This window comes from Oncorhynchus mykiss, chromosome 29 (assembly GCF_057628025.1).
Source record: "Oncorhynchus mykiss isolate SJ-2025 chromosome 29, ASM5762802v1, whole genome shotgun sequence".
NCBI lineage: Eukaryota > Metazoa > Chordata > Actinopteri > Salmoniformes > Salmonidae > Oncorhynchus > Oncorhynchus mykiss.
Window position 1 is genome coordinate 31,472,872 of NC_143050.1, and position 14,598 is coordinate 31,487,469.

General features: G+C 45.2%; 1 protein-coding gene across 2 annotated transcripts in view; it reads left to right on the top strand.

Moving 5' to 3' along the window:
• The window catches only part of stxbp1a (syntaxin binding protein 1a), a 45,622-nt gene that overhangs the window by 23,980 nt on the left and 7,044 nt on the right, over positions 1-14,598 (top strand). For both annotated transcript variants that reach the window (XM_036968282.2, XM_036968283.2), the window contains exons 4-18: positions 785-861; positions 1,210-1,288; positions 1,753-1,856; positions 3,974-4,122; positions 4,368-4,452; positions 4,797-4,927; positions 5,584-5,691; positions 5,880-5,943; positions 6,056-6,121; positions 6,201-6,281; positions 8,310-8,448; positions 9,220-9,329; positions 10,055-10,156; positions 10,290-10,375; positions 11,246-11,400. In XM_036968282.2, the coding sequence (XP_036824177.1) occupies positions 785-861; positions 1,210-1,288; positions 1,753-1,856; positions 3,974-4,122; positions 4,368-4,452; positions 4,797-4,927; positions 5,584-5,691; positions 5,880-5,943; positions 6,056-6,121; positions 6,201-6,281; positions 8,310-8,448; positions 9,220-9,329; positions 10,055-10,156; positions 10,290-10,375; positions 11,246-11,400 (1,536 nt within the window). The remainder of the gene's footprint in view (positions 1-784; positions 862-1,209; positions 1,289-1,752; positions 1,857-3,973; positions 4,123-4,367; positions 4,453-4,796; positions 4,928-5,583; positions 5,692-5,879; positions 5,944-6,055; positions 6,122-6,200; positions 6,282-8,309; positions 8,449-9,219; positions 9,330-10,054; positions 10,157-10,289; positions 10,376-11,245; positions 11,401-14,598) is intronic.

Below are 14,598 nucleotides of genomic sequence, written 5' to 3' on the forward strand. Positions count from 1 at the left end.
TCGATTGCCTCTGCGTTGTGTTTTGATTGGCTTACATACGACCAAAGGATCAGGGTTGGTGTAGGTCTTTTATTCTCTGATAATGATAGGAAAAACGTCCATGAACAAATGCCGTGCTGCCCCCTCTCTTCCACATGGGTACAGTGAACAGGGCATATAACAATAAGCTTGTGAATGACATAATGTAAGACAAATGCAATTTACATTATGAAAGAGAAATGTACTGTATAGCCTACAGGCCTAGACTAGCCAACTTTCTCAATAACAGCCAGGCATTTACGTACAGTACATCACAGTACATGACATGCACTTGCAAACGAACAGTTTAAATATCGGCAACAGAACTCGACAAACAAAAACACATGACATACCTGATAATGACAGGAAAACCTTCCATGAACAAAGACTTAGCTGCCCTAATACACCAAACTTCTCTGCAAAGTACAAATGAACATCCCAATATATTGGTGGGAGACCATTATAATGTAAGTGACCATATAAAGTCATTATAAGTGTTATATATGATTGATTATGATTTCATGGGGGGGGGGGGGGGGGGCAGAAGGAGAGTGATGTGTGCAACATAAAAAAAGGACACTTACAACAACAAAAGGAATGTACACTAATATCAGGCATGGGAACTATTCAGGTATTGTGTAAATATACGTGAAATTCAACACTTGTTACATATGCACTGTAGCTACCATTTGGCTACCATGACTCAGCCATCAGCTAACATGATATAACCACCTCTCTCTCTCTCTCTCCCCCCCCCCCCCCCTAGTTGTGGAGGATATAAACAAGCGGCGAGAGCCTCTTCCCACCCTGGAGGCCATTTACCTGATTACCCCCACTGACAAGGTACACACACACACACCATCATCTCCCTCTCACAGTCTATATTTAGAACACTATCTCTGGCAGCTTTCTGTTCTCACTGTACACAGAGACCATATGCCACCATTCTGTATAAGATGGTACCCAAACCCAGGGTTGTTGACTCAGCCTACCCAAACCACACAATACTCATGTGTGTCTGTGGACAGGATCTCTAGCTGACTGCACTCTACCTTCCTTCTTTCTACCGGTTTTACTCTCTACCTCTCCCATCCTTATTCAAACACGTACAGTACATGCAGGCACATGCTGACAGAAACACACACACACACACGACAGACATCTTACGCTCTTGTGTCCTTCTCTCTCCAGTCTGTGCAGACCCTAATTGGAGACTTCAAAGACCCCCATTCAGCCAAATACAAAGCAGCCCACGTCTTCTTCACTGACTGTGAGTAGCTCCCGGAGGAGCCTTTCCACTACACCTCAAGCGCTCTGCGGATTCACTACACAGCTCAATGGACATGAGTGCAACCTCAGCCATTCATTCTTGGTGGAGAGGGCTGTGACGTTGGTCAAATTACTTCATGGAAGGAATAATGTGCAATGAAAGAAAACACTTTTTTTTTTCACTGTTCATTTTATTACAAAACCAGAGTTGATCTAGACACCCAAAATAGAGCTCATCATTTTCAGCATCATCATCCTTGAAACAAGGGTTCTTAATATACCAGCCCATGTTTTAATATGCTTTTATCCGAAGTGTCTTATGGTAGTGTGTGCATATATTTTCATACGTGTGGCCCCAGCAGGAATCAAACCCACAATCCTGATGTTGTAAGTGCAGTGCATGCTCTACCAAGTCAGCCACGCAGAACCACCACTCACACTCACATCAACCTCTCCCTGTTTCAGCCTGCCCAGACCCACTTTTCAACGAGGTAGTGAAGAGCCGTGCCTCCAAATCCATCAAGACCCTGACGGAGATCAACATCGCCTTCCTGCCCTACGAATCGCAGGTACCAAACGGAGGGAGAGAAACAGAAGGAGAGAGGCAGGGAAATATAGAGATGGAGGGAGATTGAGCGATCCATGAAGAGCCAGAGGGAAAGATCCAGAGATAGAGGGATCCTAGAATAGCCAGAGAGTTATGTACATATCCGTTTACTGCCACTATGCATATTGTCTTCTTCTAATGACCTGTTCTTTTATGCTGCTTATTATTATTGATATTGATTATTGTACGACAATGTTGAGGGAGCTAGCACATAAATATTTCACTGCACCTTTTATAGCTTTTGTAAACTGAGTATGTAACAAATACAATTTTGTTTGGTTTGATTTGAGATCGATTGAGATGGAGAACGGGAGGATGGAGAGAGAAATGTTCAAGTCCGGTTTCAGGTCCGGGCTCTGGCTGGTCCACTCAAGGACATTCAGAGACTTGTCCCGAAGTCACTCCTGCGTTGTCTTGGCTGTGTGCTTACGGTCGTTGTGCTGTTGGAAGGTGAACCTTCGTACCAGTCTGAAGTTCTGAGCGTTCTGGATCAGGTTTTCATCAAGGAACTCTATGTACTTTGCTCCATTCATCTTTCCCTCAAACCTGACTAGTCTCCCAGTCCCTACCACTGAAAAACATCCCCATTGTATGATGATACCAACACCATGCTTCACCGTAGGGATGGTGTCAGGTTTCCAGGCCAAAAAGTTCAACCTTGGTTTCATCAGACCGAAGAATCTTGTTTCTCATGGTTTGAGAGTCCTTTAGGTGTCTTCTGGCAAACTCCAAGTGGGCTGATGAGTGGCTTCCGTCTGGCCACTCTACCATAAAGGCCTAATTAGTGGAGTGCTGCAGAGATGGGAGAACCTTCCAGAAGGACAACCATCTCCACAGAGGAACTCTGGAGCTCTCACAGTAACCATCTGGTTCTTGGTCACCTCCCTGACCAAGGCCCTTCTCCCCCGATTACTCAGTTTGGCCAGACGGCCAGCTCTAGGAAGAGTTTTTGTGGTTCTAAACTTCTTCCATTTAAGAATGATGGAGACCACTGTGTTCTTGGGGACCTTCAATGCTGCAGAAATGTTTTGTTACCCTTCCCCAGATCTGTGCCTCGACACAATCCTGTCACGTCACTGTCCCATCATACACACATATAGGGAGGAAACACGTCACTGTCCCATCATACACACATATAGGATGGAAACACGTCACTGTCCCATCATACACACATATAGGAAGGAAACACGTCACTGTCCCATCATACACACATATAGGAAGGAAACACGTCACTGTCCCATCATACACACATATAGGATGGAAACACGTCACTGTCCCATCATACACACATATAGGAAGGAAACACGTCACTGTCCCATCATACACACATATAGGAAGGAAACACGTCACTGTCCCATCATACACACATATAGGATGGAAACACGTCACTGTCCCATCATACACACATATAGGATGGAAACACGTCACTGTCCCATCATACACACATATAGGATGGAAACACGTCACTGTCCCATCATACACACATATAGGATGGAAACACATCACTGTCCCATCATACACACATATAGGAAGGAAACACGTCACTGTCCCATCATACACACATATAGGAAGGAAACACGTCACTGTCCCATCATACACACATACAGGAAGGAAAGGCCACGTCATTGTCCCATCATACACACATACAGGAAGGAAAGGCCACGGTCATATCAAAATAATGAACCAAATATAGCTGTAATGTTATGCTAACATATTTGTTATGTATGCTGTACGATTACATTTTAACATTTTAGTAGACACTCTTATACAGAGCGACTTACAGTACATTTTCGTTCTGGTCCCCTGTGGGAATCGAACCCACAACCCTGGCATTGCAAACGTCATGCACGACCAACTGAGCCACAAGGGTATGACGTACAGTTAAAGTATTACCGAACATATATACTGTGGGATCTCTCTCATAAAACTGGGTCCTCTCAAGGTTTCTTCCTGCTGTGTAGGGGGGATTTGATTTGCCGCTGTTAGCTCTGCTTACAAATAACATTTGATTGATGAAATGTGTGTGTGTGTGTGTGTGTGTGTGTGTGTGTGTGTGTGTGTGTGTGTGTGTGTGTGCAGGTATACTCTCTGGACAACCCGGATGCCTTCCAAAGTTTCTACAGCCCCCATAAGACCCAGCTGAAGAACCCAGTGATGGAGAGGCTGGCAGACCAGCTTGCCACCCTGTGTGCCACCCTGAAGGAGTACCCTGCTGTCAGATACCGAGGGTGAGACACAGGGGGCGCATCTCAGACAATGGGGACATTAGGAAAAGCAATATTACTGTGTCCCAAATGGCAGCCTATTCCCTATGTAAGAACTACTGGGAACGGGTCAGAAGTAGTATTAGGTTACCATTTGGGAGGCAACCTCTCATTGACAGGGGGTCAGGGCTAATATGTTCAGTGAATGGGATAGAAACATATTGTTAAATTCCATCCACTCTTTCTCTCTCTCGCTCTCTCTCGCTCAGGGAGTACAAAGACAATGCCACCCTGGCCCAGCTGTTGCAGGACAAACTGGACGCCTACAAGGCAGATGACCCCACCATGGGGGAGGTGAGGGAGGGATGGAACAAGGGAAGGATGAGGGAGCGAGTGTTTATTAGATTAGAGGTAGAAGGAAATGTTTTAGCAGTGAACATATGAGAACATAGAAGATATGAACCTGACATGTACTGTTACCGTGTGCTACTTTAATAAACAACCAGCAAGCTACAAAAGATCCCACCTCACTGTAGCACTTTGCAATTGGCTTTCAATGGAAGGGTGTTATAAATTAAATGTATTATTATTTATATTACTGTATACATATTTGATGTAGGAGCTACATATTTGATGTAGGAGTAAATCTGCACCTCTCTCCTCTACCCCTCTATCTCTCCATCCTTCTCTCTCTGCAGGGTCCCGATAAGGCTCGTTCTCAGCTGATCATCCTGGACAGGGCTTTTGACCCCGTCTCCCCCGTACTGCATGAGCTCACCTTCCAGGCCATGGGCTACGACCTGCTGCCCATTGAAAACGACGTCTACAGGTACGTCTGGGTGTGTGTGTGTGTGCGCGCGTGTGCGTGTGCGTGTGTGTGTGTGTGTGCGTGCGTGAGTGTGAGTGTATGTGCGTGTTCGCCTATGTGTATGTGTGTCTCGGCATTCACATCCCTCCCTTCAGCAGTCTCCAAGGAAAGAGACAGCAGCTAGCTAGGCCTCAGCCTAAGGTGTAGGTGTAACTACTGTAAATAGAAGAAAATAATCAGTTCATGGAGGGCAGCTGTAGCGCCCACAGAATCTTTCACTACAAGGTAATCATCTGTGGTGTTTTAGATCGCTAGAGACTTCGATACCTTTCCCACACACACTTACATTCAGGGCTCAGGCGTCTGTGCCAGGTTCGAAGAATGGCTTTGCAATTTAGCCTAGATTTTGTTTGGTCTTGTGTTGAAATACTTGGCTGTGAGTTTCTATATAGTGTAGTGTAGAAAAGTAACACAATGTTGTTGCTGGCTGCTGATGTTGATTACAGTAAATATATGAGTGCTTTTGCCTGTGTGGACCCAATTTATCTTTGCCTCTCCCCCTGTCTCCATCTAGCTTCCTGTCTCCGTCTAGCTTCCTGTCTCTGTCTATCTACCTGGCTAATTATTTCCCCCTGTCTATCTGTCTGACTGTCCATTCATGTGTCTGTCTGTATCAGATATGATTCCCCTGGGATGGGAGACACTTCTCAGAAGGAGGTCCTGCTGCACGAGGACGATGACCTGTGGGTGGGGCTCAGACACAAACATATCGCTGAGGTGTCCACGTAAGTCACACACCCGTTCCTCTCTCTCTCTCTCTCTCTCTCGTCCTCTCTCTCGTCCTCTCTCTCGTCCTCTCTCTCGTCCATATCACTGCCACTGTTTGAAAAAAATAAAGCCATAACAAAGTCGAGCTCTCCTACCTACTAGTTCTCTTCTGCTATCTCTATCTATCTTCTCTAACTGCCATCAGGGAGGTGACACGCCAACTGAAGGACTTCTCTGCTAGCAAGAGGATGAACACTGCTGGAGAGAAGGTACGGAGCGAGGGATGCTTTCAGAAAGCCTCCCCGTCTGGTAATACTCTTTGTCGGTACGTTCCTACGGCTGAGAGGAGAGAGAACGTGACCGTGTTGTGTGTTCCAACAGACCACCATGAGGGACCTCTCTCAGATGCTGAAGAAGATGCCCCAGTACCAGAAGGAGCTGAGCAAGGTTAGTGTGTGTGTCTGTGTGTGTGTCTGAATGTGCACATGACGTGTGTGTACTGACCCTGTCTCACTGTGTGTCTCAGTACTCCACTCACCTGCAGCTGGCTGAGGACTGCATGAAGCACTACCAGGGCACAGTGGACAAGTTGTGTCGGGTGGAGCAGGTAAAGGACAGGAAGGGATGGAGGGGAGATGAGGGATGGAAGTGATGGCAGGGAAGAGGTGGGAGGGGATGGAGAGAGGAGGCATAGCAAGGGACAGAGAGGATGGGAGAAGAGGCTCATTCTAGGACACTATAGCCCAATGCGTCGCTGTTTGATAGATAGATTGGGGGTACGACCCTGCGATAGACTAGCGTCCTGTCCAAGGGATGTATTTGTACATCAAGCTGCCTCACGCTACAGAAACACACTATTGGGAATGGGAAAGGGGATATCTAGCCAGTTGCACAACTGAATGCATTCAATCGAAATTTGCCTTCCGCGTTTTTCCCAACCCGTCTACCATTCCGACTCCCAAACTTACTTACTTACTTGTACAGTATAGGGCACTACACTGCATTCTGAAAGTATTCAGACCCCTTTAATTTTTCAACATTTTTGTTACATTACTGCCGTCTTCTAAAATTGATTATAGTTTCCTCATTAATCTACACACAATACCCTATAATGAAGAAGCAAAAACAGGTTTTTAGACATTTTTGCTAATGTATTAAAAATAAGAAACTGAAATGCAAAAGTATTCAGACCCTTTACTCTGTACATTGTTGAAGCACCTTTGGCAGCGATTACAACCTTGAGTCTTCTTGGGCATGACGCTACAAGCTTGGCACCCCTGTATTTGGGGAGTTTCTCTCATTCTTCTCTGCAAATCCGCTCAAACTCTGTCAGGTTGGATGGGGAGCGTCGATACACAGCTATTTTCAGGTCTCTCCAGAGATGTTCGATCGGGTTCAAGTCCGGGCTCTGGCTGGGCCACTCAAGGATATTCAGAGACTTGTCCCAAAGCCACTACTGTGTTGTCTTGGCTGTGTGCTTAGGGTTGTTGTCCTGTTGGAAGGTGAACCTTCACCCCAGTCTGAGGTCCTGAGCGCTCTGGAGCAGGTTTTCATCAAGGATCTCTCTGTACATTGCTCCATTCATCTTTCCCTCGATCCTGACTAGTCTTCCAATTCCTGCAGCTGAAAAACATCCTCACAGCATGATGCTGCCACCACCATGCTTCACCGTAGGGATGGTGCCAGGTTTCCTCCAGACGTGATGCTTGGCATTCAGGCCAAAGAGTTCAATCTTGGTTTTATCAGACCAGAGAATCTTGTTTCTCATGGTCGGAGAGTCTTTAGGTGCCTCTTGGCAAACTCCAAGTGGGCTGTCTTGTGCCTTTTACTGAGGAGTGGCTTCCGTCTGGCCACTCTACCATAAAGGCCTGATTGGTGGAGTGCTGCAGAGATGGTTTTCCTTCTGGAAGGTTCTCCCATCTCCACAGAGAAACTCTGGAGCTCTGTCAGAGTGACCATCGGGTTCTTGGTCATCTTCCTGACCAAGGCCCTTCTCCCCTAATTGCTCAGTTTGGCCAGGCAGCCAGCTCTAGGAAGAGACTTGGTGGTTCCAATCTTCTTCCATTTAAGAATGATGGGGGAGACTTTTCTTGGGGACCTTCAATGCTGCAGACATTTTTTGAGACCCTTCCCCAGATCTGTGCCTCGACACAATACTGTCTCGGAGCTCTACGGACAATTCCTTTGACCTCATGGCCTGGTTTTTTCTCTTTCATGCACTGTCAACTGTGGGACCTTATATAGACAGGTGTGTGCCTTTCCAAATCATGTCCAATCAATCGAATTTACCTCAGGTCAAGTTGTAGAAACATCTCAAAGGTGATCAATGGAAACAGGATGCAGCTGAGCTCAATTTTGAGTCTCATAGAAAAAGGTCTGAATACTTATGTAAATAAGGTATTTCCGTTTTTATTTGTAATGTCTAAACGAAAAATGTCTAAACCTGTTTTCTTTGTCATTATGGGGTATTGTGTGTAGATTGATGAGGAAAAAATGTAACATTTTAGAATAAGGCTGTAACGTAACAAAATGTGGAAAAGGTCAAGGGGTCTGAGTACTTTCTGAATGCACTGTATATAAGGAATGGGTTGCTATTTGGTATGTATCTCTAATCTCCGGTCTGTGTGGCATGTAGGACTTGGCCATGGGTACAGACGCTGAAGGGGAGAAGATCAAGGACCCCATGAGGGCCATCGTGCCCATCCTGCTGGACGCCAACGTTACAACCCACGACAAGATCCGCATCATCCTCCTCTACATCTTCCTCAAGAATGGTGAAACTGAAAGATGCTCAACTTTTAACCCTAACATTTACCCTAACCCTAGCTTCATATCCACATCCCAGTTCAACCCAAACCTAAACCACAACCTTAATCCTAATGCTAGCTTCATGTCCACATCCCAATTCATTCCTAACCTAAACCACAACCTTAATCCTAATGCTAGCTTCATATCCACATCCCAGTTCAACCCTAACCTAAACCACAACCTTAATCCTAATGCTAGCTTCATATCCACATCCCAGTTTAACCCTAACCTAAACCACAACCTTAATCCTAATGCTAGCTTCATATCCACATCCCAGTTTAACCCTAACCTAAACCACAACCTTAATCCTAATGCTAGCTTCATATCCACATCCCAATTCAACCCTAACCTCAACCACAACCCTAACGCTAGCTTCATGTACCCATCCTGCCTCAACCATAACTAACCCTGGCTTCATAACCACATCTTGGTTCAACCCTAACCCTAGCCTCAAACACAAACCTAACTCTAAGAGCTGATCTAGGATAAGTTTTTCCTGTTTATTTCTAAATACTATTTTTTTCCCTATTTACATATTGCAAGCTGTGCAAAATGGAAGTAGTTGCGTAGCAATATGCAAATGTATGCAGAGACACAATTTGTAACTCATCCAACTACGCAGTATCACCATTTTGTGTAGCTAATTGCTTTCTTGCATTGTGCAAGTACGTAGTGTATAAATTAGTCTTAAAGTTAACCTATAAGAGCTTAACAACCTGTGGTGTGCTGTTGGGTAGGCATCACAGAGGAGAACCTGAACAAGCTCATCCAGCATGCCCAGATCCCTCCCGAGGACAGTGAGATCATCACCAACATGGCCCACCTGGGTGTGCCCATCATCACAGACGTGAGTCAGCACTCCTACTTCCTGTTGTTGGCCACTTCGTGTCTGGCCAGCCTCCTCTTCTGTCCCTCCTGCAGCTGCAGTCAAGGACACAGATGCACCGCCACCTTTTCAACACCTGTTACAAACTCTTTTTTTCTCCTTCATGCCCATACTCTCTCTCTCTCTCTCTCTCTCGCACTCTGTCACCAGCTCTCCTGCCCATTTTCTCTCTCTCTCTCTCTCTCTCGCTCTGTCACCAGCTCTCCTGCCCATTTTCTCTCTCTCTCACTCTCTCTCTTGCTCTGTCACCAGCTCTCCTGCCCTCTCTCTCTCTCTCTCTCTCTCTCTCTCTCTCTCTCTCTCTCTCTCTCTCTCTAGCTCTCCTGCCCATTTTCTCTCTCTCTCTCTCTCTCGCGCTCTGTCACCAGCTCTCCTGCCCATTTTCTCTCTCTCTCTCTCTCTCGCGCTCTGTCACCAGCTCTCCTGCCCATTTTCTCTCTCTCTCTCTCTCTCTCTCTCTCTCTCTCTCTCTCCCGTGCTCTGTCACCAGCTCTCCTGCCCATTTTTTCTTTCTTTCTTTCTTTCTTTCTTTCTCGCTCTCTCTCTGTCCCTCGTTGTCTTCTACACTCCTACCATATTATTCTTTTCATATGGGTCTCAATTAAACACTTCAATCAGACTGATATTTGCAGTAATTTAACTCTCCCCCTTTGTTATTTTTCACCCCATGTTTCTCCTCCCTCTAGTCCACCCTCCGCAGGGGGAAGAAGCTGGACAGGAAGGAACGTGTGAGTGAGCAGACCTATCAGCTGTCACGCTGGACACCACTGGTCAAGGACATCATGGAGGTCAGTTACTGGACATACACATAGTCTCTGTGTGTGTGTGTGTGTGTGTTTCAGGCCATCCCAGTTGTCTTTACTGTGTACTATATTTGCTGACCATGCTCTTGTTCTACCTTTCTCCTTGTCATCCCTGCAGGATGTGATTGAAGATAAGCTGGACACCAAGCACTACCCTTACATATCTACCCGCTCCTCTGCCTCCTTCAGCAGCACTGCAGTCAGGTACACACACACACACACACACACACACACACACACACACACACACACACAGATGAATGCATTGCAGTGTAGTAGCGCTACTGAGATGACAAAGAAAGGAGTGTCATAGATTAATAGTTATTTCGGCTCTGAGGGAGATGGGAGATGAATACTCTGATTGGCTGCAAAAGAGTGAAGGGCGGAACTAAGCAGTGACGAACAGGAGAAAAGACAGCCAGAGGGCTGTATATTCAGTCAAACATACAGTACTGCAACAGAGGGCTCTGGTCAAAAGTAGTGGACAATATAGGGAATAGGGTGCTTTGGGACAAAGCCAACCCATCTAACCCTCATACTACTACCACAGTGGTAGGTGTGTGTGCACTGGGGAATGATGAAAGAGTGCTGACACATTGACCCCTGCATATCCCTCCCCCCACTAGACCTTCATTGTGTGTGTATTGATTTGACATGGGATCTGTGCTGCTGAGAATGGGAGCCACTTCCACCACCAACCACCATTCATTCCCCAGCCCCAATGTTATTGACTCATTGGGAAATAAGCACATTTCACTAGACGCCTTGCACAGCCATGATGCAGCCAAACACACATTCACACACACTGGTCGCATTCCAGACCGACTACATTGTAGACATCACATTGGTCAGCCCATGGTTGCATGCCACATCATTAACTGCGCAGTGGGGCATCAGATTGCTGTATCATATGATGTGGTTTGCTGATATGTTACATAGCTAGTTGTCTCCACATGGAGAAAGATCCTTTCTCTCTGCCCATTCCTCTGCCCAGTACAGCAGTGGTGAAATAGTGAAGAAGAGTAACACTGTGATATGCCACCCTTTTTGATTGTGCTTCTCCCTCCCTGACAGTGCCCGTTATGGCCAATGGCACAAGAACAAGACCCCAGGCGAGTACCGCACCGGGCCGCGCGTCATGGTCTTCATCATCGGAGGCGCGTCCTTCAGCGAGATGCGCTCTGCCTACGAGGTCACGCAGGCCAACGGGAAGTGGGAGGCCATCATTGGTGAGTCTGACCCCGGGGGGCGCCACTGAGCGCAGGCCGACGGGGTAGGGAGAGACTCCCCCATAGGGAGTGTGACAGAAGAGAAAATACACTTATATAGACTGATCTTACTGGTACATTAACACACTTGCCTTTAATTTATGCAAGAATGCAGACTCATTTCGAATGGACATATAACCCCTGCCTCTGGGCACTTGTAGGTCTGAACAGTCTGAATAGGTAATATGTCCACCATGCCCTCTGATTGGCTAGGTGGAATGGCTTATACCTACCCAGGGTCTACACAAAGTGCCTAGGGATGGGGGACTAGGAAGTAGATTGGGAAATGGGTGTACTTCTCTAACTGACTGACTCTCGTACACTGGCTAATTCTGTTATTGGTCTCCATTAAGGCTGTTGTGGTGACCGTATTACCGCCACACCGGCGGTCACAAGTCATGAAGGCAGTCAAATTCCACGTGATCGTTTAGTCACGGTAATTAAGCTTCTCCAAGCTCTGATGCTGCTGCTGGTCATTAGTAGCCTACCAAACGTACTAACTACCTGGTACTCAGCACTTTATTGTCCCTCTAATCACTCTGGTATCAATGCAAATGTAATCGAAAAAGAGGAGGATACCATCAGCTTTCTATAGGTTAGGCCTACTATATTTATTTCTCCACTTTCCTAATGTTAAGCACATTGCTTATATTTACAACAGGAGTATAGCCTGCCTGGCTGGCATGAAAATGAACCAAGGGAAAAGTGTCCTCCATTTGATATTTAAGTGCATACATGACATGTATTTTTTCCCGCTGCCCCTGTTTCGATACATATTTCACACATATACAAAATAATAAAGACAAGATTAAATCCAGAATAGTCTGATGGGTGACAATATTACCCTATCACTTGTGAATGATATATTATCACTTGTCAATGATGCCCAGCACTTTTTCAAATCATAGTCACACACCTCATGTAGCCTAGCCCATAGGCCTATATGTTTTGATAAGGTTTGTATTACAAATAAAGTGGCCAAATAACTTCTTAAAATGAATCATTAATCCTCTTTACAAAGGGTGTAGAGCGTAACTGGCATACATAAGCAGCATGTGAGTTTCAAGATGGGGGAAGATCATTTTCACCATAAAACTGCACCTTTATAATAACATTTCATGCCTAATCACATTTGCGGGCACTTTTGATAATGGTGTTTTCCGTTAATGGAACATTTGCACTTTTAGCCTACTAATGTGCGCATTGCTGCGCTTATAATGTGAAGAAATAGACTAATAGTAAAAACATTTTTTTTTTTTATGCTAGTGGTTGTATTAATTTGGGATCTGTTGCATCCCACAACTGTCCCAGACTGTTTGGAATATGTATTTCTCGCACAGAATAGGTCAACTTTTGTACTATGGGGGATAGTAGATTGACATAGGCTAGTGCTTTTGTTGGCTGACGAAAATTAAATGTGGACAGTTCTTCCAATATCTTCAATATGCGCCTCGGAATTGGATAAGGACCCGCGCAATTGCATCCCGGATGTGTCTGTCTTCACTTGTAGCCTGTGAGAAAGACCCGATCACGTGATGAAGAGCCATGTGAGTGAGAGGTGATTCAGAGCGAGCAGCACTCAGGGAGAAGGGCACAACAGCCACTGGCCGCAAAAGGCATGGATTTTTCTAGGGGGCATTATGGCCACACAAAGGGGATGTCGCTGTAAAATTCTAGACATTATCAAGTGCTTGTCAAATTATGAATGAGAGACTGATGAAGTGTGTACAGCCTGCTCAAAAAATGAAGCAGAGCTCATGCCTTTCAAGTGACTTTTTTCAAATCGTCATTAGAGTCATATCATGCATCCTTACAATGTATTACACATGTAAACATATAGCCCAACGTTTGTAGAAGAACTAAAGTTACATGAATAACTGTAAATTAAGCATATGGATACCTATTTCTTTGTTAACCGCTCAACACAGAATAGCCGCATGTGTACACTCCCTGGAAATCGTTTGGAGAAAATATCCTTTCAATGTAATCCAGCTATGTTCAATTGTATTCTTCATACTATAAAATAATGCCACGGAATTCTAAGAAAAAAATTATCTGCTAAGTGAACTAGCATAGCCCACAGCCATATGGAATAGCCAGATCAGGACCTAACATAAGGACAACACGAGTATGATATTCTGTTCTTCTGAAATAAGCTACATTTTATTCATATCATTCTTCTTTAGACCTGTCTATAATAAATAATGGATTTATTGTGAAGGTGTAGGCTATATTACATGGCTTTATTAGACTTTTTAAAATGCAGATGTTCCAAAGGTCTGCATCAGTGGCTTGTAGGTTAGATGTGGAAGCCAGGAGATGCTAAATGTGTTTGTTAATTAACGGTCAATTAATTAATGGTCAAAACCGACAGTTATTTGCTTTGACAATCAACGGCTGATGAAATTTCGTGACCGCCACAGCCCTAGTCTCCATTCATTGTGGTCAGCAGGACACAAATGCCAACGTGTCTGCCATCATCAGTGCCAATGCAACTGTGTTCTGTTCCCACTATGTTGACCACAGGTGAATAAAGAAGGAGAGAATTCATCCAGATAATCTTGCTCTCATTTGAGCTCCGACTGCACTCGACCGTACTTCATTAAAACTCTGGCTTCATTAAAACTCAACAACATGTATGACCTTAATTAGCTTCCTTACTCCCATATACAGTGGCTTGTATTCACCCCCCACTGCATTTTCCCTATTTTATTGCCTTACAACCTGGAATTAAAAGATTTTGGGAGGGTTTGTATCATTTGATTTACACAACATGCCTATCACTTTGAAGATTACAAATATTTTTATTGTGAAACAAACATGAAATGAGACAAAAAAAGTTCAACTTGAGCGTGCATAACTATTCACACCCCCCCCCCCCCCCCCCTCTCTATAAGCTTGGCACATCTAGCCACTGGGATTTTTGCCCATTCTTCAAGGCAAAACTTCTCCAGTTCCTTCAAGTTGGATGGGTTCCACTGGTGTACAGCAATCTTTAAGTCATATGTTACGAATCCCTTTGGCCCGACAGTCTAGGGGGGATGGTAACGAGACCCGTAACATAACTCGGGGGGGGGGGGGGGACTGTCTGGTTACCCCCTTTTCCCACCATCAAACAAACACCCAAAAACAATACTCACAGGTGGGGACAAAGTGACA